Source organism: Idiotropiscis lumnitzeri, chromosome 11, assembly GCF_059441095.1.
Source record: "Idiotropiscis lumnitzeri isolate Australia: NSW breed Sydney's pygmy pipehorse chromosome 11, RoL_Ilum_1.0, whole genome shotgun sequence".
NCBI lineage: Eukaryota > Metazoa > Chordata > Actinopteri > Syngnathiformes > Syngnathidae > Idiotropiscis > Idiotropiscis lumnitzeri.
The window spans coordinates 15,559,070-15,583,751 of NC_142401.1; the positions used below are offsets into that span (position 1 = coordinate 15,559,070).

The 24,682-nt window shown below is 42.1% G+C and overlaps 1 protein-coding gene across 4 annotated transcripts in view; it reads right to left on the reverse strand.

Annotated features, from left to right (window-relative positions):
* Positions 1-24,682, reverse strand: part of ephb2b (eph receptor B2b) — a 144,146-nt gene that overhangs the window by 56,848 nt on the left and 62,616 nt on the right. For all 4 annotated transcript variants that reach the window (XM_088308139.1, XM_088308137.1, XM_088308138.1 and 1 more), the window contains exon 3: positions 16,111-16,795. In XM_088308139.1, coding sequence (XP_088164265.1) covers positions 16,111-16,795 — 685 coding nt within the window. The remainder of the gene's footprint in view (positions 1-16,110; positions 16,796-24,682) is intronic.

Genomic DNA, 24,682 nt, shown 5'->3' on the forward strand with positions numbered 1-24,682 from the left:
ATAGGTGAGTTTTTTTTTAAGCAAATAGCTGAGGGTAGGTTCCACAGAGAAATATGTTTTAATAGGTGAATTTGAGAATAGCCAATTGTGAGGAGGCCGGGCTTGACTGTACATACAGACTCACTCTTGCAGCATTAACCTGACCTGCATGGCACAGAAACTGTTCAGAACATTCCAAAGCATTATTTCTTGAGTGTAACCACGCTTAATGGTTGCAAGTGAGTAAAATCAACATGTCTATTGTACCTAAGTTTGGTAGATGGGTATTTGGTTAGCGATGTTTCTCTCCTTTAAATTGTACAGCAAAACTTGAAAGTGATTTTTCATCTTTGGTTGAGATCAACAATGTGAATGAAACTTGAGATTCCTTTCGCATGTAGCAGTTATTGCACTTGACACAAATTTACTTATTACAAAACGCAACATGACATAATTTCTGGATTGCACATTTCCTGGTTAACACAACAGTGACCTGTGCAGACGGATAATGATATTAGCGGCATGAGTGGAATCAAAGCCAGTCACTGACTGGTGGGAAGCCCGCCTGCTGGCGTCGCGTACGCACAGATGGAATTAAATCTGCTTTTTGCCAAGCATTTCGCTGGCACGTTTCCCCTTGTCGCTGCCCTTTATTAGAAGCGAGGTACGATTCTGTGAATGAGCCGTTGCTAATCACTCGACTACGGAGTGATCCCGTTAATCTCACAACTGGGAGAATCACACTCCCGTTCACGCTTGTGATGAAATTTTCATAAAAGCGTCACTTCAGTAAGCATTCGCTTGGGGGGGGCCTTGCATGGAACATAACATGTGTACTCGCCGTGAGTTGCAGAGTGCTCATCATAAATACACGAGAGCCTTGCCCCACTCTACGTAAAGACTGAGCTGTGTTGTGTCTTCTCGGAGCAAACACATCTGCTGCCTCCTGCAGCCCCCAAGACAAAAGACTGCACAAGGAGCCACGTAATTGCAAGCAATCTGTCGAAAATAGGTCATCGATGTCGGCGTCGCGCTCCAAATGCACCGCGTCCCCAAAATCAATACTCAAGGCGCTATATTTAGTAAGAAGGTCGCAAGGCAGATATATCGCAGCTGACATCCACGCATGGGCTCTGCTGGAGGTTAAGAAGGCTTATTTTAGGAGCACGTGCCTTGTAAAATGTCTTCTCCACCGAGTACTGCTCCAGAGGCAGATGTCCCTTGCGATGTCTAAATGTCACGTTCTGCTCTGAGTCAAAGTCATAATGTTCTCTAAAGCGGGGTACAGATATCCTGTGTATATGTGCAGGTCACTGTTTTGAAATAATTTTTTTTTTTTTTTTTACCTGTACAACCTATTTCCAGCTATTTGCTGAAAAAGTGAGCTATTTTGGGGTTTTTGGGCCACAAGATGCTGCCAAAGTCATGTCAAAATAGGAAAGTAGTCCCGTTTCAAGAGTATTTTGAAGAGATAATTCTCCATAGAAAGACAAGTTTGGCCTCTGTTGTTAGTGCGTACTTGATACATGTACACGTCCACTTGTGGTGCATCTTTTTTAAAACCGTCATCTCTCAATCAGCAATATGCCATTTCCATCAACTGCCCTTTATTTATTTATTTATTTTTTATGGTTAATGTTGTTAGATCCAACCAGCCATTTTGAGCGGATGGTCGTGTTGAAGAAAAGCGAGTGAACTGGGAAGGAATCTCGAGCAACTGTAACACAGATAAGTCACACAACCATAAAAAAGTAAATGCAGTGATTGCATTTTCACTCGCGGATGCAGCACTTCATCACCCAGCAGGCTGAGTTCAACGTGTTGATCAGCATGTGTATCTGTTTGTGTTACAGGAAGCAGAGATACAACCAAAGCAAAAAGCCAGTTTTTTCTTGTTATGCCCTTACATCATATTCCATGATGCAGGATCTAGAATACTAACTTAATTACTGGAAATTAAAAGATAAGGACGTCTACTTGAGCATCCCCTCTTGTGGTGTGTGACCACATATTCCCGTTCACTGTGCAACATTTACAACCTCGAAACTCCATATGTTGGGACCATCGTAAACTGAGGGCCGACTCGTATTTATTTCATGCATATGGTTGGTGCACACAGATTGCAGAGATCACATTTCATGTGACAAATTAAGTACCTTAACCTTTTATGTAAAAACCCCGCCTTGTGTGTACTCCGCTGCCTTGTCATTACGGATGTGCACATGCATTCTTCACATGCTTTAATGAGTACCTCCTGTCTTCTCCAAGGTGTTTTTTTTCTCTCCCACTTTTCACAGCGCTAACCTCAGCGAAGTCAACTTAAGTCTCAAGAGCTACCGAGTGCTTTGCCAAGAGCATACCATCACGCCGTGCGGTCAGGAGAGGTTACGCGTGATCTTTAAGGACTCTTTCTTCTCTGTTTTTGCACATTCCGTCTCCCGCTGAGCTGGCAGTTTTGTTAATTTAAGCCATCATCACTTGTAGTTTCACAGTGGGGGGATCCAAGACAAGAGGAAGGAGGCATCAAAACAATCTCATTAATAACCGCAACTAATGTATTCCAGGCAGCCCTTGCAGCAGAGATGAAGAAGGGGAATCGAGCAGGGGTCCTGTTGTGTGTCGAGGCACGGCTGAATGTGCGCACATTGAACCGTTGAAACTCTCGATAGAGACGATACAGCCCTGCAGTAATCCAGAACACTGGTCTCAGCAGGAAGTCAGTATTTTTCGGGCTTCAGTGGGGTGCGGTGGGGGGATGCTTCATATCAGACCTGGAGGAGTTTTGTAAATTATTTTTTGTCAAATCTGGTCAGTTCCTGACCTAAAGCACAATTTTAAAACCAATACCCATATGAATTAATGCGAGACCAATCATTAGTAGACGAGGAGGCCGATAACTAATATTTGGAGCCAAAATTAATTTTCAGTAAAAAGGAAGATATTGTTGTCAAAATCGTAAAAGAAATTCAACTCTTAACATTGGTGAAACATCTATAGAACATTTCTTTTTAGATTTGCATCATGTTCTATTATTATTATTATTATTATTATTATTATTATTATTATTTATATATTTATTATTATTTTTTGGGACTATACATTTTTGACAATATACGTACACCTTCGTGGTAAAATTCTAACAATATTCTGGGAGCTCCCATGAATATGTCTTAAAGAGTTAAATGAAAACTTAAATAAAAGATCCCTATCTTATAGTTTCCCACAGTAGATACAGTTTTCTAAAATTTTGAAATGACAGGAATGTTAAAATTTCACTTTGTTGTTTTGAATTAAAACAAAACTGAACAGTGCAGAGTGTTCCCGGGTCAGTAGAATCTTTTATAAAGTGTACTGAAATCAACTGAATTTAAATAAATAGGTCCAGGAAGTTAACACATGGTGGATTTAATATCGGCCATCAGATTTTTAAAATCGGGCGACACTACATGAGGAGGTTTTGCAATGGTTTCTGGCCCCTCAATCACAAAGTGATGCCCCTTTTACATGCACATTCATATACTATCACGGGTTGCCATGGATGCCTCCCTCCAAATGGATGCCCATGGCCACAAGTCTGTTGACACCGCCCTCTGTGCATCCCTGTTGCCTATTGACTTTGACATGATACTAGCAAGGGCACTGAAATGGGATAAGGAAAGATTAACTTGGTCGTGTAAGTTCACTTGATAGGTGGGCAAACACTCCAGAATGTGTGTACACGCTCTTAACAAGTCAATTTTCCATAACATGTCCTCTTTAATTCAGTATCGCTAATCCCTGTACTGCCCTACTTTAAAAGTTGTCTGATGCACAGGAAGTTGTTCAACTCTTTTTCCACAGCGGATGAAACAGCAATTTTCTCATTAGCGTGATGTCTGGCAGGGGCGGCGCTACAGGGTGGCCAAGAGTGGCCAAGGCAACTCTTCGTAACTCAGTGACCACAGCACTGGCTAACTCTATACCAAGGGAAAATTTTGATTCTTATGATTTCTCCGCCATTTTTACTTTGATGCAGTATTCTTTGACCACTGATGCAATGCATACTGAAAGAATACACATGCAGTATGCTAACTAAAATATTTTTTTAAGCAAAGAATGTTACATTTTCAGGTTCATCATCAAAACACCACACCAAAAGCCTTACTTTCACACCATAGCAAGCAAACATGACCAAGAAATAACTGCTTATCATACCATCCACAGCCACGGTATCATAAAATAAAATGCACAAATATACCAATATTGGACACACATAAGCAGGAAGAAACCCAAGTTAAAAAAAATAGAATTGATAAGAATTAAGAGAATTGTGTGCCGAAGTGCTTTTTAGATGAATGAGCCATTGATCGGAGTGTTCAAAATGGCGTCAGCCATATGTGACAATTTATCACTCTGTATGGTCTGTTAGCTAGCGAATCAGTACACAAAATATAATTGAGTCAATTAAGATCAGCAAAATGTTACTTTTTCCTTAGATTTGTTCCTGCTTGGTTATGGGCGTAATGGGCATTGTTCTGCGTAGATGTGAAATTTATTCCATGAAACTCTGACGGTAGATGGAATGGTAATGAATGTCGGACCCATGCACGGCCACTCCTCACTGAGGTGATGTATCACCATGGCCACCCCACTGAAAATGTTCTGGCTTCAGCCCTGATGTCTGCTCCCACCTCCTCCAACTCCACTAGACTTGGATATAACCAGAGGATCCCTGAGGGCTTTACTGAATAAACTGTGGGAAAGCGGCTTCAATGACAGCGGAGAGACCTCAGCATGGAGGGGGAGCACATCATTCTGGAGCAAAAACCTCAGTTGCTACTACAATGTCCTGGTAGGAATATCAGGAATGAATAGATAAGGATTAGCCCAGCAATTGCTGCTACGCCTTTCATCTACCAAAGTATCCTCTGGATGAACCCGCTTCTTTACACGGAGAGAATACAGAGCGTCGACGCGTACCTTCTCCCTGAAAGCTTGGGAATTCCACCGGAGAGCGACTCGGCCTCATTAAAGGCAGTAATTTATTTGCTTTGCAGTGGCCCAGAGGGAAGCGAAAAAGTTTTAACAGCCAGAAAATTTGGTAAGTAGTGCATTTATAAAGCCAAGCCTGTCCCCCGTAGCGACGGAAACCCCTCACAACGCCCCCACCACCACCAATCACCGCCGCTGCCACCACACGCCCCCTCAAACAGACTTCCACAATTAAATCAGGTCACTGGAGCCAATCTTGTTGTCCTGCTCAGCATCAAGTGTGCTCATCCTGCTCGTTGACTGAAGAAAATGAGTTTGGCCGACACAAAGCAGCAGTGTGTGGGAACATTACCTATCGTAAACAATAATACAATTGACGACTGTGTTAAGCAGATGTCTTCAAAATATGTTGGAATCTAAAGAGGCAGAAACCTGAATTTTGGGAGGAAATCCTTGATACTGATGGAAATAATTTCTCGACATCCTTATTACTGAAGCACAATGTGTTTACATTTGGATCCATCTGCGCTACATCACTGCAAGATATAGCCCAATAATAATCATGCTGTTGAATTAAAACCCCAAAGACAGTCTTAGTCCAAGATCAATCTCAGGAAGTCTTAAATTGTGGTTGACCCATACTGATTTTTAAAAGGTGAGAGACCTCACACGAGACAAGGAAATAAAATGGCTGCTCTTTTAATGTGTGGTGTACTCAAGGTGACTATCACACAGAACGCCAAAAACATAAATACTGTAAATCTCCAGTGGCAATCATGAGTTTCATCACCTAAATCACAAAATCTCAGCGCTGACCACAAAGGATTCGTGATTGGAAATATAGAACACGTTAAATTGTTGTCCTGACCGTTTTTTCAAGCGTTTTGGGGTGAAAAAAACATTTTTAGAGACATTTGACTATCAGGCCTTTGCTGCATTTGAAAGTGAATCAAAATGCTGGACTGGTTGCATGTGTCCAACATGTGTACCACAGTTCATTTCAACATAGCGACATAGGATTGGGTCTTATTCGACTGTGTAGGCGTACAGTTGAGGACCAGCAATGGCCTCTGACAACTGGAATGTGATAAGTGTATTGAACAAACGTCACGAAACAAGCTCTCTGAAGACTATATTGAATTTGCATTGTATGAAAGGAAATGTGATGAGCTGGCTTGAGGCTTCTATGGCGTACAATTCTGAATGGCCTTGGAACGGCGGTCTCCAGCCCATCTGGACGTCAGCACCGAGAGGATTTTATGAAAAACCTGTCAAGAATCCCACTCATCAGAAAAAAAAGAGATCACAAATTCAAAGTGAAGAAAGAGTCAAAATATATTGGAGGTGTGGCTTTCATGATGGATAGAAGTTATACTGCAAACTAAGTGTCCAGACAGACAGCTGGCTGGACCAAGACTTACGCTTGAGCACGGCAGGTTATGAATCAGTGGTGCTGCTTAAATATGGGATGACAGGAGAAAGAATGAAACAACCTGGTGGGCAAAGAATCTGCAAATCTCGCAATGTATGGAGACGTCAGAAGAATAAAAGAATCATCGAAGCACAAACTGACTTTTCACTGTCTGCTGTATTTTTAAGTGGCAGTTAAGGGCATTTATAACTGCCAAGCAGAGGCACACGACGAAAAAGCAGTTTTGAAACCTTGCAAAAAGTAAGGCCTACTCGCAACTACTTTTTGATGCGGGTGTGCTCCATTATATTATTAGAATATTCGGCAGGCCAATAAAAAAAAAAGTATGGCAAATTCCCCCCAAGCAACCCTGACTTAGGCTATGTCCTTATTGTTTAAGTCTTCATTTATGTTAGGATATGTAAGAACAAACTTTTGGGCTGACTCTTCATCCCCTTCCTGCAGAGCAAGTAGGACTAAATTGCTCAAGGTTTAGTTTTGGTTGGACGAGATCACTGTTCGGTCAGCAAAATTTTTGACACACCAGGAATTGATCCTATGGGGGTCGGCAATTGATCTCTGTTACCACCACGACGACACAAAGTCTTGAAATTGTCACTGATTAAAAAGTGAGGCGGCCAACTCATGCAATTGGTCTCGAAACTTTATTGGCGTCTTGTACGCTCTGCTTTACTCGAGAGGATTTCCGTCTTAACTGTTGCTCCCCATCTTTGCTCCAGACACATGCTTTATCAATCAGCCTCCCTGAGTCGACAGGGAGGCATGAATTCTTCAACCAGACCAGAGTCCTGGACCTCTGAGAGGGTAAACAGGGATGTTTGTGTTGCAGATGTGCATATGGAATAAAACTGTTGTCATGATGGCCTGTCCAGGTTTCATCAAGCGGAATCATCAGTTCTCTGACTTGTCACTTTTCTTTTCTCCCCTTCACAAACACCAGCCGGACTGTCCGATGTTATCAGGCATCTTGGTTCTTGGGTCCAGAAGGTCCAGATTCAGATCCAGAGTAGGATCCGGGGGCCCCACTTGAAGCCTCTTTGGCAAACAAGATGAGTGATCACGTGTAAAAGGATGTGCTCTTGCAACCCGAGATGTAAAAGATGGTGCGGGGATAACGTGTGACTAGGAGGGCGAGCCTTGCTCTGCTTTATGGAGCAGAACACGACAATTGTGTGCAGAAACATGTGGAAGATGTTAAGGGAGGGCTTAACGGGCCGTGATCTTTTGGGCTGGGGAGGGCGGGAGCGATTCTCGGGGACGACAGGCCACGTTATCACATCAACGCATGATGGATGGGCTGTGAAACGGAGCATGATGAAGTATACGTGCACGGGTATAAAACGATGCACGTACTGTAGCTGCATATGGCGCTGCACATGTGCACCGCCAAGGGATTTTCTTTACTCACTTTAAATTAAATGATTGGCCTTTCCATCTTCCCTTTTTCTCGCATACTGTCAAGCTCTGTATAGATGTGTGCAGGATGCACAACAGACAGTGAAATACTGATATACAGAAAAGAAAGAAAGAAAAAAAAAACACCTGGCCATGCTGAAATCTCATCAGAGACGAGCACAAGAAGGCTGAGGAATGATTCCACGGGTGTCTGTGGACACAAGGACATGGCTAACGGCTTTGCCTGCTGTCACTCAAGCATGCAATGACACCATTCTTAGCTCAGTCGTGTCACCAAAAAGATGCTGAAGCAAAGTCAGATTGCCTGCGCCGGCACTTAGGAGAGAAACACAGGCGCTAATGAACATCTGTTTCTGCGCTCCTTTCTACTCCTCACAGGCAACAGAACAACTCCATAAAGCAGTTGAAGCGTAGATAATGTCACCATAACACAATGCTGTGTGAGGTAGGGGCATTCTACTTCTACCGTTTTTCCACACCACACCACTCCGCTTGGCTGTGCAAGGCTACACCGGCTTCTTTGCTGACAGACGCTTAAGCAAGGCAGGATAAGGGCGGGATCAACTGAACTGTGCAAGGCTCTCGCAGTGTGTGGGGATCTGGTATAACACTTCACGAGTAGAGTCTCGGCCATTATTTTTTGCGATGGTTCATAATATGAAATGGCATTGCATGCTGTGGCGGTGTCAATAGGTGAGGTAATAGCTCATCGTCCTCACTCTCCCACGTGCGAAGAGTTTCCCCGACGCGGGGGCCACAACTGTCAGGCCAGGGAAGCGGCAAGGCTCCGGGGCTGTAGCTGGTTACCGATCATTTGAATGACTTGGAAACGGCGAGTGAAATTTTTACCGCAAGCTTCACTGATTAAAGCATAAAATTGTAAATGTGGTTCAACCGTTGTTGTAAAATTCTGTATTTCTTTGACTTTGGCGGCGGCCGGCTGGCAGCTCTTTGTCTCTAAAACCAGCGTTCCTTGCTGCTTCGCTGTTGGCGAATCATATGCCAGTGAAGACACGGCCCACTCAACTCCAGATGGCTGCCGTTTTGGAACCACCAAGAGATGATTCAGAAAAGCGGTTTCATTGTTACCGCTCGGCCCCAAAAAGAGACGAATGGAAAAGCGACCAGTCGGTGCCAAGCAAGGCAGTCGGTGTGGAAACAGGCTAATGGAAAATTGCCATTAGAGACCATCCATTTTTTACAGCGTGTGTCCTCATTAAGGTCACGGATGAGCTGGATCCTATCCCAGACGACTTTTGGCAAGAGTGGGGTTGGACTGCTTGCCAATCAATCATAGCACACGTATACAAACACACTCACAATCACACCTGAGGAACATTTAGCATCTTTAAAGAACCTGACATGCATCTGGAATGAGGTACTCAGAGAAAACCCAGAAACTCCACACAGGAGGGCCCGATCAGGATCCAAACCCAGAACCCCATCGACTGTGAAGCAGACTTGCAAATCACCACCACACAATGCCACAACCGGCATAAGAAAAAAAAAAATTGTTTGGCGCAGGACTGCTTTGAACTCACATGGAATAGGTGTGAGCTTTCAGTATATGATGGAAAATTGAGGTTTTAATTTGCGTAATATATTCGGACAAACATCTGAAATAGCATTACTTCAAAAAAGACAGTATCAATCTTGATACATGGAGTGTATGTTTTGTTTTCTCAGAGCTTCATATTCTGCTGTCTTTGTTTCACCTTTACTAATGTCTCCCTTATGTTGGTGAGACAGATGCCATTTTGTGTCTTGAAATAGAATGTTAACTTTGTGGGTAAAATGATTTATTCAATATCATCTGCCAGAAATAAAGTAACTGTAAGGCAGTGATGAACAAGCCCATGATTTGCTTGCCAACAACTTGATGCCAAATGTACATATTTACACAGAAAGAGATTTGCTGCATCAATCCAGATAATCCAAACATCAAATAATCCTGTCTCCTCATTTCGAGAAGATTTCTCACTCTAACTTCTCTCTCTTTCTCTTCTGTGTTGGAAAGAGAGCAGCAACACCTGCACTCCAACATCAGTCCGGCAGCGAGGTCACACTCTCACCAATGAGCTGAATACAAACACTGGCTGGCAGATGGTGCGCAAAGGCTTCAGCAGGCAAGATGAATCTTGGCTTGGCATCAAGATGACACACAAACACGCACGCACGCACGCGCCCACACTCCATCCTAATGAATAGCTCACGGTTAAAATGATGTTGACAAAAGATGATCAAATCAATCGTCTCACATAAGTGTGTTTGTTTTACCAACCCGAACAGTTGCAATTTGTCGCTAAGTGCTTAAAGGCAATTTCACCAATCACGCACACTGCATAAGAGCTCATGGGTTCATCTTAATTTTGTGATACCATTTTGAAAATCAGGTGCACAAGTTAAATCGTTCGTCCCATGCACGGAATGTGAACTACAAAAATCAAAGGATGCAGGCAGCAAAAACTGATTTAAAAAAATATTCGGGTGGCTTCTTCAGAAAGGGGAAAAGAGCAAATGATGAGACACAATAAAATATTAAAACTTGAGACAGATCAACTGTCCTACTTAGAATATGGGTTCATCGTTAAAAAAAAAAAAAAACAACAACAACAGAATACCCTGCTTCCATTTCCAACAACCTGTCTTTAAGTGTGATTTTCTGCCATGATGATGGTCTTTAAACAGAATAAACTAAAGAATTTGTCTCTTTTCATCTTTGTTGGCACAGCACATAAAAAGTCCTTAAGGCTGCGTTTCATTTGCATTTTGTCATCTCGCAGCACTCAAGACAATCATCCACTCATCAGCATGGTTACCTTCCAACCCCCATAAGTCCTCCACGTGCGCCGGTAGTCGATTAGAGGCACCATTATAAGACAGCGGCACCCGGGGAAATAAAGGCAGCGGTGTGGAATTGCAAAGGCTGTGGCGTTGATTCCTTCCTTTAAGTCTTCTCCAGACGGAGCGATTTCAATAATTGGTATTCCGATGGCAAATTAGAGACGCTTATTAAGAGCCTTCGCCTCCTCTTTTCAGTATTAACATGTTCAATCAAAACGAGTATTTTACACGTCAATGCACTGACTCTCTTCCTCAGCAATAGGTTGCACAGGTGTATCTTATCTCTGCCGGTGTCAAAAGGATCCGCGACCTGGCCCATTCCTCACAGAAAGCATTGTTGGCCTTGAGATTGCATTTTAGCCTGCACAGATTCAAGGCACCGTGTGCCAAGAGTAGTGAAGCAGCCCCAGGACATCATATCCTCTGAGGTTTACAAGAGGTGCAGTGTTGTTTTCTGGGTTTACTTTGTATTAGCATCAAATCCAGACACTTTTAAACTTAAATTTTTTGTAAAAATAGTCAACATTTCCAGAAATCGCTGAGAAACACTTTTCAATGACAAAAATGTGAACAGTTTCAGAATCTATGCATGGCGGTTGTTTCTTCCTCCACTTGAAATGTACATGGAAATGGTAAAGAAAAAAAATCGGATACAGTCATTAAATGGGAATTGGGTACTTGGATCTACAGTGCAAATCCAAGTGATGAGGATTATCAATTATAGCGGTTCACACACTCATTTCATAGAAAACTGAGTAATTTTGCGGTCATTTCTTCAACGGTTACTGCTGCCGAGGAAGATTATCTCAAATCTTGGCCATACGGCGAGCGGCACACACTGACACTCTGACTCTCGGTACACTTGAACTCACAAAAGCAGGGACTGAGATGCTCAGATTACAGTTGGAAAGCACACATGGGCATTGTTACGTTTGCAATTCCCTCCATGAACATGGCGGGCTTTGTACCGGCGTGAAGGGAACGCTGTTGGTTCTGGAGAGAGAGTGAGAGCTGCGAGGGCAAACACAAGCCCATGTGTCTATGCCGCGCGCTGTCCCCTTGAGGCTGGTAGGCGAAATAAGATCTCCTTTTTTCAGGGCCATCTTTACCCCTGAAAGCCGCCGCCGCGGTTCTTCCACTCCGAGAAGGAAATCTAATATCACTTGTAAGGCAATCACTGAGGGAAGGTCCCAGCAATTTGTTGTAAGAACCCCACCTTGTATATCAATGTTTTGACAGATTTCCTGACAACATAATTATTTGCCAGGGATCCAGCTGAGACTTTAATTGTAACACCCGTAATTGTACGTTAAGCTGCGGGAATGTCAGGACAAAGCGCCGGCTGTTGGGGTTATAAATATTACAGTACAAATAGTCGCTTTCATCTTGGCCGCTTTGTGCGGTCGCTGCATCTCTGTAATCCGGCTATGAAAGAGGATCTCCTCTGAGCCCCGTGCGGGTACCTCTCTCAAATCAATTCATTATGCCGCAATATTCAGCGGGCGACGGCACATCTCGCATGGATCAATTCATTACGCAGAACGCTGCGGTTCAAGAGGCGGCGGCCGACCGCAGTTGGAAGCGGCGAGATCGGCTTTCGGGATGTAGGGGAAGACGACGGAGTGCGGCGAATACAAGAAAAAAAACAGGGAACACTTAGCGTTTGAGCAACGTCCTGACAGAAGCACAGAGGCTCATGACTTTTGTATAAAGGTTCTACTTTAATCATCTCCACTCTGGCCGCCTGCACTCGCAGATAATGCATTTTTCCTCATGAAGCTTTAATCAAATAGGGCGCTATGTGAATGCTAAGACAGGGCAACGGCGAGAATGGTCAAAGTATGTTGGTGTAAGAGATATCTGTCTCCAGTAGTGTCGGTTTGCTTAAGCGGGGCGCACACACACACCGATAACGAGGACAAAAGTAAGTTTTTCCTTCCTTATGATCAAGAAAAAAGAATGAACAGAATTCCGTGACATATTTTGCTTGACTTTTGAGGAGCCACTTCTTGCAATTGATATAAAAAAAACTTATGTATTGAAAAAAAATAAATAAATAAAAAATAAACCCAAAGCATACAAAATTGTTCACAATATACATAAAATGGAAATTTGATTTTATTTAATATTCCATAATCCCACTTTCTGATGAAAGTCAGCAAGGTGTCTGAAATTGCATATTCTGGTTATGATTTGCTATTATCACCCAATGCGGGGTACACACATACCAATAATTTGGCCAAATTTGAGCATCTCAGCAAAATAATAATAACAATGCATCAGTTTCCTAAAGTGATTTTTTTTAGACACCCAAAGATGCTTCACAGTGGATACATTGTTCATACACCACATATTCACGCTTTGGTGGTGGTAAACTACGGTCTGTGGCCGCAGCTGCCTTGGGGGGCGTGGCTGCCAGTGTGCGCCAAAGACGGCCACCAAACATTCACACCCAGCTGTACACCAGTATGAGTGACACTGGAGGCAAAGGGAGGGGGAAGTGTCTTGCCCAAGGACGCCACGACACATGACTCGGTTACTGGACGACCTGCTCAACCTCCTGAGCCACGGCCGCCCCAGACGATATTGCAAAAAGGATGTCTCTAAAAAGATTATCCTGAGCCGTCATCTTGCTTATTTCCAAGTCATGTGAGCGCTCTCTCACATTTTGTGTGTAACCCAGTAGAGTACGGACTCTGCTGATTGAGCATGTTCAGCATTGCGAGGATATGAAATTGGATCGTGTTGTCTCTGCTGAGCAGAAAACAATTACTTGTATAATCCAATTTAACACCAAAAGAGCAGCGTGACAAAATGTAACCCCAGAGACGTTGAAATCCGCAACATGGAGTGACTTACACGGAGGTCACAAAAACAAGCAGATTGGCGTAATTACGGCGAGATGCCGACTCATTGCGGCGGAGCAGATTGAGTATCCTCATGCGTGCCCGGTATTGGCCTGCACTCCTCGAAAAGCTTGTCCCTGTTAGCATAGCAGTCAGGATGATTACACAGTTTGGTGGAGCTGCTGCTATAAATCAACTATGACACTAAATTGTGTGTAATCCAACTAGTTTGGGTGTTACGGTAAAATCTTAAAATCATGGTGTAGTACCTTGGTTTAGAGGTCATGATTTGGCTCATGTTCCATACAGTAACGGAAGAAAATTTTTGGGAGGGGGGGCGTAAACAGGAATAGATTTAAATTAGAGATTTAAAAATTAATGCTATATTGTGGGTTAATAATTTTCTATTCAGGAAAATCTCATAATAATGCATAATGTCAAAAGCATATTTTCCGTCACAATGAGCTACACTGAATTTGTTTGCACAGTGTTTCTTGCGCACAAGGCAGTTCCGGACGTGCATGGGTCCGCTTGTGGAACATGTTCCACATGCGGACTCATACAACCCGGTGTCATACTCGACATTCTGGAAAACCGTCCAAATTTCCTTTTAAGCAGGGCTGACGTGTTCACATGTTACTTAAAAGGTCTTGTTTGCTTTTTCTCTCCCAAAAGTTGTGGTTCTTTGGGAGGCTGCATGCATAACATTTCCTCTCCCAGTGAGTACACACACACACACACACACACAAACACACCCCAACACATTGGGGGATGTGTTGTAATTACAGGGCAGGAACACGCTCATCACCAGCGCAGGTGGGAGGTTTGTTGAGATGGGCGGGATGCATGCGGGTGACATGCCGTCATGCTGTTTCCAGACAGCGAGGCCTCACTGCGAGTTAAAGAGTCGCCACCACCCGCCTCGGCGCGGATAGGATAGGACGCCGAGTGTAGCGCACTGGTTCTATCGACGTTTTGAGATTTCCAATCAATGTGCCTGTGAGAGGGCTTCCAGTCGGGAAGGGAAAATGAAGGCCATTTGAAAGTGTAACATCTTTGTCAGCAGTGATGGAGGGAGATGAGCACAGACACCATTTCTACTCAAGTCGGGAGATGCAACCTGCGTGGTTTAGAACAATAGGTTGAAAGGATTTGGGTACAAATGATTTTTTTTTGCACTGGTACTGCAGTAGTGTGTGCTTGTTTTCATGTTGCATTAAGTTTTATTGTCTTTGCTGGACCCGGGATTCTCAACAAGTGTGCCATGGCACATTAGTGTGCCATGAAAGTTTTTCCTATGCCTTGAATCTATAAAGGGTGGGAAAAGACTGGGTTAGACTACATCCCAGCGATGTGCGTGTGGAGTCCATTTGGAAAAGTCACTTGAGTTACCAATTGTGGCGTGGTTGACCAAAATTTCAATTCAAACCCATTTCAGATTAGCATATTGGCATGTGAAACGAGACATTCCATTTGGTGCAATAAAGGCTCTGTGGGAAAGATAAAAATCTTGATGACTTTCCACCGAATGGTTCAGTGGAGTTGGCTACAGTTTGCAAGGATAAAACCCTGATCTGGCTTGTGTTTGCAGCTGTTGGCGAGTGGAGGCAGTATGTGGCGGATACAAGTATCAACTCTGTGCAGAGCACGAGACAGTAAGAAGAACGGACAACAACAGTCACGATATTCAGAATTTGGCTTACTTTTTTGGTATACAATAAATCATCCCATTTTCCTCCGACTGATACGTAGCTGACCATTCTCTGACAACCAATCAACAGACTGACGCATGAGTCTTGCTCCACCCCTTTGGGCACACTATGACTACTCACCATGAATTGATTATCAATTTGATCGTTAATTGTTGTTTAGAGACGTTTCAATGAACATTGTTCAAATCCTCACAACAGTAATCAATCTCAGATCTTTGTAATCCTCCATGAAGACGGACTTTATATTTATTATATTTGTGCTAAATCAAATAAAACAAATGGAAACATCTGTATACGCTTTGGACAACAACAATCAATATTTTTGCTGATTTTCTGACATGATACAGACCAAACCCGAAACGGAATCTAAATTCATTTGATGTGCATTTGCTGCAGTCAATTTGAAAGAGATATCCTGTTTTTGATTGGATTTTTTATTTATTTTTTTTTAAATCTGATGCATCAATTAATGGACAAAATAACCTACGTCTTTTTTTTTTTTTTTATCTCATCTACAAATGACCTGGCCCAGCTTTCCATTTCAGAAATGTAGCCATTGACCAAAAAAAGTAGGCAGACCCTTGTCCAAGGCTGTGGAGGTGCTATGAATATGTTTCTTATTAAAAGAAGCCAAATTGGGAAGCGCATCAGGCAACAGTCGTTTGGCAGGCCGCGAGACATGTCATTTTTTTACATTGCTATCCACACCATTTTGCGTCGAAGCTCAACATTAACCTCACAGAAATGTTGACGAAATTAAAGAAAGAAAAAGAATTAAATTAAAGAAAACGTTTGCCAACATAGAGCGTAAATGAGCGTTGCAATTAAGATGTACTAAACCATCCAAGAACACCTCGAAAACTACCAGACAGGGAGCATGGGCTTGAAGACAGAGCATAAAAAGACGTACCTCGACATACGGTCCCGTTCTGCACTGCCTCGTTGCCGGCCTTGCACATGCATCGTCCGATGGGTACCATCCATTCTCCGTCACCGTTGCAATACAGCTTAATCGGCACGTCCACTTCCTCGGCGTTGGGAATGCAAACGCCTCGCGCCGCCACCAGCGAAGTGCTCTCTGCCCCTGAAAGTGTCTCCTGAAACAATGCCCCGTTGGTGATGATGCGAGCACACTTCCGGTAGAAGACGCGGACAGCTATGAGAGACATGCAGCCGCCATAGTCCTGGAAGGCCAGGTAGAAGCCGTTTCTTGACACAGGGCCAAAGCTGCGGACCTCGGTGTTGATCTTCATCACCCTGCCGCCGAGGTCCACCTGGGAGAAGCTTTCGTCGGCCGCTATGGTGTCCACCTTTATCCAGGGGTTCTCCATCCAAGCCGGCGAAGTTCTGGTGGCCGTGTCAGCATCCGACTCATAGTAGTAGAGGTTGAACGTCTCTTTGCAAGAGCCGGGAACGTTGGGGATGCTGCTGCAGTCCCTCACGGAGAACTTCATCTCCACGTGAATCCTCTGTGCACCACGCCGCCGGATGTACTTTGTGCGCACCCAGTTGTTCTGGTTGTTGTCGAAAACGTTGCACACCTGGTAGGTCCGAATGGTGTTCATGTTTTCGTCATAACCGCTCACCTCCTCCCACTGTCAAAGAGACGTGAACGCAATGATTAGCCTGTTCATTATTGAGTTCTGTTGAACAAAAATTGTCTGGTGCTTAATCTGAAGATAAACATATAAAAGGGTTGTCAAAATTGAAGCGTTAACTCTCGAGATTAATTAGATTTTTTTTTAACTCAGTTGAATATTTTCACTCAGTTAACTCAGTTTGATTTACATCAAAAACAATTTGCATACTTAGCAAATATGGTACCATATTAGCTCCACATCATCTCAGAACAAAACACCATGCTCAAGGGTGGGACTTACAAACCAAAACAGCTGGAGTGTGGTGCTTGTGGGCAATTTTGAGGACAGTTTGGGGAATAATGCTGGTAAGGAGGAATCCGTTTAGATCGTATTCTAGCATCAACGAAAGCTATTAGAACAGTCTTTGATTGAAATACACTTCATATCTGGTGATTTTAGATTAATTCCAAGATGTTATTCAATTAAATATCTTTTACTAGCTTCACAAAAACAATTTTTATTAAAAATTGTGATTAATCGCAATTAATCATGGAATTTTTTGTGATTAATCAATTAAAAATATAATCACTTGACAACACTAATATATATATATATATATATATATATATATATATATATATATATATATATATATATATATATATATATAATGTTTAAAAACTGTTGAAAGTGAGAATGGCAAATTTGTGAGTGCCAGAATTCCTTATCATCATTCTCAGATTTTATTGGGTCTCAAATACATTTTATCTACTGTATTCATGCAATTGTGACTGGTATCCAGCTTAGTATTATCATCAATAAACAACCATAACAATTATGAACTGATTTCTTTGTAAGTGAGCAAACAAATTCAGCACTGCATCAAATAATTGCACCCCCCACCCCACTGCACATAAACATTGCTTGTGCAAGCAATGCCGCTGTTAAGGGGTATAAAAGTCGACATGGTTCTCATTATGAACAAACACGAAACATTAAACCTCAGCCGATGTCTGTTTTCTACCAATAATGTTTGTTGCAGTGCGCACTTTGAAAAATTTAATTATCTGCGCGTAATCAGCTTAAGGCGACATTGTGATTAAAATGATTACACGGTGCAAAGAAACATCACATCTCTACATTACAGAAAGTCGACCCAAAGAAGACGAAAATGAGAACCAGCTTTTTCCCAGCATGTACTTTCCGAGCCCGGAGGTCATTTTGGCACGCTTTGAACTTTGCACCCATTAATGTGATCAAGCGGATAAGGTCATTTTCACACTGAATATATATAAACAAGAAAACAAGAGCATTGTGAGGACCTCTGCTGTTGCTCAATGGCTGCAAATAATGGTGCTTCTTAGCTAAGCGGGAAGTGTATTACTGTTTACACTGCATGTCATTGGTCAGAAACAAACTCCACATGAGAATGAATGCCAGAGTCAAGATTCAGACCTTGAACTACTTGTCTGTGAGGCAGATGTGCTATCCACTATAATACCCATATTATTGCAAAAATATAAGATTGTATAGATCAACATTTTATTATATTTTTAATGTTACATACTCAAAAGAAATTACATTTGTTTAAATAGATTTTTTTGTTCAAATTCAGCAATTATTTTAGGAAGCTAACAGAACCGCTCACTGCTTTGGGTTACACTGTACAACAAAAAAACTGACAACACAAAAGACATTATATTCTATTTTAAGGAAAAACAGGGGAAGTGGAGAAAAAAATACATGACAGATGGCCAATTCATTTCCACTTGCTGTTAAGTTTTTAGCCAAGTAATTCTGCAGTGATGTTATGATCCGCGTCTCGCCCATCGACAAATGTGTTGAGTATATTTTGAGGATGATGACATACTTAAAGATAAAATGCAACCTCGCGCTTCATCTTTTATGCCAGGCGGAGTTTACAGTGCGTACAATATCCGCCGATGTTTGGAAAGAATGTGATATGTTCTATTGGGCAGTAAAGTGGTCAGATGTAGGTTCATGATGAGAGTTCCACCAAGGCTCTTTTTTCAAGCACAGAATTTGCTGCAGATCTAGCGTGACTTCAACCTCAGATAATTAAATAGAATTAGAATTAGAAATCCCTTTATTGTCATTGTACTCAAGTGTGCAACGAGATTAGATAGATAGATAGAAATAGGCTCCAGGTCAATCGGACCCAAGAATATTACTGCTATTTCTGATAAACGGGCATATAATGAGGGTCAATAATGACCTATAAACAATGTTTATTGGGATATGTTTTTCAGTTTCTGTTCCTTTTGCATAATTAAAAATGCCCTGGGTCAAATTGACCCATGGGAACTATTACCCTCCTTAAAAAACATCATAACAGGAGGAATAATGAGATAAATATTCATTGGGATCTTGTTTCATTTCTGAGAGTTTAGGATAACTAAACTTTCTTTATGGTCACATTGACCCAGTAATATTGTTACTGTTCCTGAGAAACAAACAAAAGATGGTTAGTGATAAAATTCTAGATATATTGAACATGTTTTAGTTAGTGACACTTTTGGATTAACAACATGCCGCGGCTCAGATTGACCCAGAAACATTCCTGCTAATATTGGGTACTATAACAAATGTTAACGCAAAGATTAAAAGAGATTTTTTTTTAATTTTTTTTCACCACGATGGCGTGCTGATGAAACAATTTGGAGCGCCATCGTCAACCGGTATTAATGTTTACCAATGTGCTCGCTTTAATCGGACAAACTATTCTCATACTGTAATTCCTTCCGGAGATGCTGAACTTAAAGTCACTGTGCTTTACATCACAGTCGGGTGGGGGAAGTGGGTCACATGTGCCCACAATCAACTTTTATAGTACACATCGCATTTATTTATTATTAAGTGTCTCATCAGTTGTGCAAATTAGAATGAAGGCTGTAGAAAAATACACTATATATGTATTTATAGACATTTGAGTCCATGTTTCTAGCCTGATGTGACACTGAGCTCGCTCCGGGCGACATCGCATCTGACATTGTTGCGTCTTTTGTATCTAAATGGAGCACATACTGTAATGGCTTACTGGCATGGTGAAAAGCTTCTTTTCACTTCACTTCAGGCAAATCCTGGGAAACATCAATCACAGCCAGCACAACGGATAGAATATTCCAACGGGCGACCACATGAAGACTTATCAAATTCACCCGGAGTCTGCTCCGCATTTTCGACTCCAAAGTGAGACCTCTGTATCGCTTTCTCTGTCTATTTCGTTCTCTTTACACGCTACAGATGTCTTCAGGCCCCCTTGGCCGCGGATCAAGGGCATCGACTTTAAACACCATGCACTGGCACCACCAAACAGGTCGCAACCTTGACCTCGACGTCTCAGCCCGAGGAAGACGAAAAAAGAGTGGGGTGGAAAAAAAGTGTTTCTAAACCCCAGAGAGCCGCTTTGCATCAGCTGCAGCCGCTCCACTTCACAACTGATATAATCTCTCAAATTAGAGCCCACTTAGCAAGGACTCTGACACATTTTGACGGCGGCCGGGGAGGGGAAAGTCAGCCCCTCTCGTTACAAAAACTGGCATTCCATCAAACACTCCCCGTCTAATTAGAACGGCTCAAATTCTTTATTCCCATGTCCTAATTAATCACCGTTGAGTGTGATGCTTGGCTTGGCCCGGACCATTTCCAGGGTGAAAACTAAACAAAAGAAAGGGACACATGCGGCCAGGGATAAAACAAATACTGACACGGACAAACTTGTTTAGTGAGATCTGAAAACTTTCAATCCTTTGTCTGACAGGGAACCGAGTTGCTAACTTGGGTGGTCAATGCGGAAATCTTGCTTTTAAAGCAATATTGCAGAATCCAGTTTATACATTTTTTTAAAAATTCGTAAATAGATATAAGGTCAGCATGGTGGTTAACTCGTTGAATATGTTGTGCGAACGGGTGTCGGTCTCTAAAGGTGCCCTATGACTTACTGGCAACCAGTGCAGGGTGAGTCCACCTTTCCCTCAAAGTCAGATGGGAATTGGAATAGGCACCAGCTCACCCGTGACCCCAGTAAATCAAGTGCAATACAAAACAGATGGATAGATGAAGTTACCAATCATAATAAGATATACAATCCTAATAGAGTTTCGGAGTGGTTGGTTTTCCACAATTCACAACCTGTGAAAACGACGGCACAATGAACTAATGAGTCACAAGAAGAAGCGCACAAAGAGCAACAATGGAGGAACACAGACGGGACATGCTTCTTTTGATTACGGGATGCAGAAAAGAATTTGTCATCCAAGACGAAACGGATGGCAACCAAAAAACAGGGCCGCCGCAACAAAGCAGGGACGTGGAATATAAATATGTGTGTTAATCACTTGTTAGTAAGTAAAAAAGTTGTAATTAAAAAAAAGCAAAAATAAATAAATAAATGTTGCAAACCCCCCTAAAAAACACATGCAAGTTTTCAGATTTCTGATTTATTTTTATTTTTTTTGTACAAGTGGAAAACGGAACAAAAAGTTCATGGGCAATTTGGATGTTGCATCTTGCTGTAAGTTGCGAGACCCGGAAGTAAAGTTGAACCGGAGGAGAGCTTTCAACTGGCTTGTGGGAAGACAAATTTCTATTGAGACTTGACAATGAACACGTTTTAAAACATCATAACTCGCTGAATATCGAAGTAATTTTCATGCGATTTGTTTTGTTGCAAATGTCACACACGTGGCCACAATACAAAAAAAAAATATTAAGTAAAAATTATTTTTTTAAATAGCTGCGACTGCTCATTCTTGCCACCCTGATTCCCTGCACTTGGGTCCTCCTTTTTTGCCACCAGCGCTACAAAAGCCCTCAATTCCTGACACACATTCTGAAGAAAGTACTTAGTTCCGCCAGTGGGAAATATTTTAAGAGCTCCTGTATCTTTTTAGACATGGCTCCTTGGGAAAATTCTTTGGGCCAACTTATGATAAAAGTGTCAACCAGTTTGCATGTTTCTCAGTAACCTAAGCTTGAGGAGCTGAAATCTGTAGCTGAGTTATTGTATTTTTTTTTGTTTTAGGGCGAGTCATAAAACTCCCCTGCCATACTCAATATAAATGTCATACAATATGCAATGATGAAAATGACAATTCTTCACAATTGTGCAGTGTCCATCAGTCGAGTGTATGGGGTTTAAATTTGGTAGCAACTGGAAAAACTCTCTACGATAAGTCAGGACCCCTGAAAATGTACCAAAACGGCCAACTCCATAATTTTTTCTGGATGGCTTCTGAAGACTTTTTGTGGGTTTATTCATGATAGACGTTTCTACCAAATTTCATGTTGTGAAGACAATCTGAAACTCTCATAAATATAAATGATCACCATGTTGAACATGGCTATCCAGTTTGGTGAGTTTTGGAGTGTGGCAATCCCCTGGAAATGTCCAAACAGGTTGCGGCAGGTTTGAGAAACGCTGGCATCTTTCAGGTTGTTTTTTTTTGTTTGTTTTTTTTCCAAGCACACATTATCATCGCAGGTCATAGGCAGCCATTGACCTTCCCACTTGCTGACGAGCGGCAGGGAAGCTGAGGGCCAATTAAACAAGAGCGGACCATCTGCAGCTCACAGAACGTTCGTAGTTGGACACAAACTAATAGAGCGATAGGTGGGGGCTACTGGGCAGAAGCGGTGATGCAAGGGTTGGGTTTAAAATAAAAAAAAAATTAAAAGTCCCTAAACAAAATGTGTTGTGATGGAGGGGCCCCTTTTTGTCCTGTCACAGCCCTTTTGGCCCGCTTTCATCACAGCCAGTGGAGGGAAGCAAATGGGGCATAATAAGAGCCTAACGATCAAGCGCAGAGTGTGAAATTAGAAGAAACGTCTTCATTTTCACAGCTTAAGGATGGAGAGTGCTGCAAGAGGGTGGTCATGTGTTTTAAGCGGCCGAGGTAGAGGTAACACCGGTGCTGCATGTCGCCAGGCGTTAGTCTGAGCCCTCGAGGTCCTCACATGAGGACAGAAGTAGAAATTGGCTTATCCTGCGGCAACGCTTGTTTCTTTTTTTTGGCGCTTATTCCCGACTGTGACCAAGTATTACTACAACCGGTTGATATGTACAGTAAGTGATCTTGTGTGGTTTGGTGGATGCAGATTTTTTTCCAAAGACATTAATCATCTTCCTCTTTTTGGGGTTTTTCCACATAAACACAAACCAAAAGACAAATCCAGTTTTTTTTTTCCCCTTACCCTGGTTGACATATTCTGTAACTTCTGAACTTCTAGGAAATCTCAAATGTCCATGAAAAATGGCCGCTGTTCTCAGAGAGGTGAATTGATGAAGAGTAATAATATGATTTTAAACATATCCAAAACCAAATCTATACTTAGCGGAAGTAAACGTTGCACGATTTATTGTCGACTAAAACTTGCCACATAAACCGGCGACCCCGGGATGATTAGTAGCCACAGCGGTGGAAGCTAACGGGGATTCCCCCCCCAACAATAGACAAGACGTCATTTATAGTTTGGGCTGCAGACTACAGCGGAGATAAAGCCTCACATTGGCACATGCTCGTACATCTGCTTCCTAATGATGAAAAAGTGATGCAGCTGTGCGAATACGTTTCTGACGTATTTTTTTTCTTTAAAGAAAAAGATGGTGATTGCATCGTGTTGGCGCTCACACTGTGAATTTCAATGAAGCGACGCACCGCTCTGAGTGCTGCCGACGCTACATCATCACTGACAGATGTAAATCAATTATTCACATCGCTCCATTTTCGGATGCAGTCTTACCTCGAGGGATGACTCTCATTGCATCAATAACGCACACCTCTAAAGCACTAAGGAATTATTTGACTTTTGTTTTCGCCCAGAAGCTGTTCTTTCAGTAATATATGTAATTTGTGGTCAGAGCAAATACTTAAGTTTAATTTGTTAAATAGAATCCAGGAGATATTTTTACACTGGTTGTAATAGCCTTTCAAAAGGTTGACAGTTTTCTTCAGCAACACAGGAATCGGGTTCACCTTGTGCCATTCTACACGTTTGCCCAACTCCTGAATAACAGGACGAAAAATTAATATCATAATATCATGAAGCAGTGAATTGATAAATTGGATTTCTAAATTCACAATTTTATGTTTTTTTTAGTGAGCGTTAATAGTTTCCAGTATTACTACTGTACATTATAAAAATATGTTGTCGTGTACAAAATAACCAACCTCAAAACAAGCATCACCGACTTGATCAGTGAGGGTGGGCTAAGATCCAGAGTCACTTTCAAACGATGACACTACACTGTCTGAAACACTAGCATACAAAAACACCCACATCCCCATGTGTGTAACGCTTGCCATCATGGCAAAGTCAAAAAAGTAAGCAGAGCTACATAAAGTTTGGATGGATGCGAAGATTAGCATTAGCTAACAGAGTTAGCTTCTAATGAGTGGTAAAAAAAATTATTTGGGTTACACACCATTTAATGCCTGAAGTGCTGTCTCATGAATAAAAACACTTTCATTGTCTTTATGGATGCTCAAATTTCCCCCTAACACCGCGTGCTTCGATTCCCCAAGTAGAGCTACTCTAGTACCAAGTTTGATGCTCCGCCCCTCGTAACAGGGGCCATAAGCCAGACTTGCCATTGACCCAACAATATTTGGGACGGGGTGAACAGTGGTCATATGAAACAAGGATGGCCCCGAAATCAGGAAGCAAGGCAAGTTGAATAAAACGTGTTGATCCATTTGGGTAGTTTGATGAAAACATGTCAGTAGTTGACGTCACATAACTTGTTATTAAGACACCTATAAATTGTGAAAAATATGCATGACTCCCATAACATACATGTCCTAACAACGTTCCTCTTTATTTTTGTATGGCTTTCCCCGCGGGACACTACGATTTACGACAACGCTGTAATTAAAAGCAAAC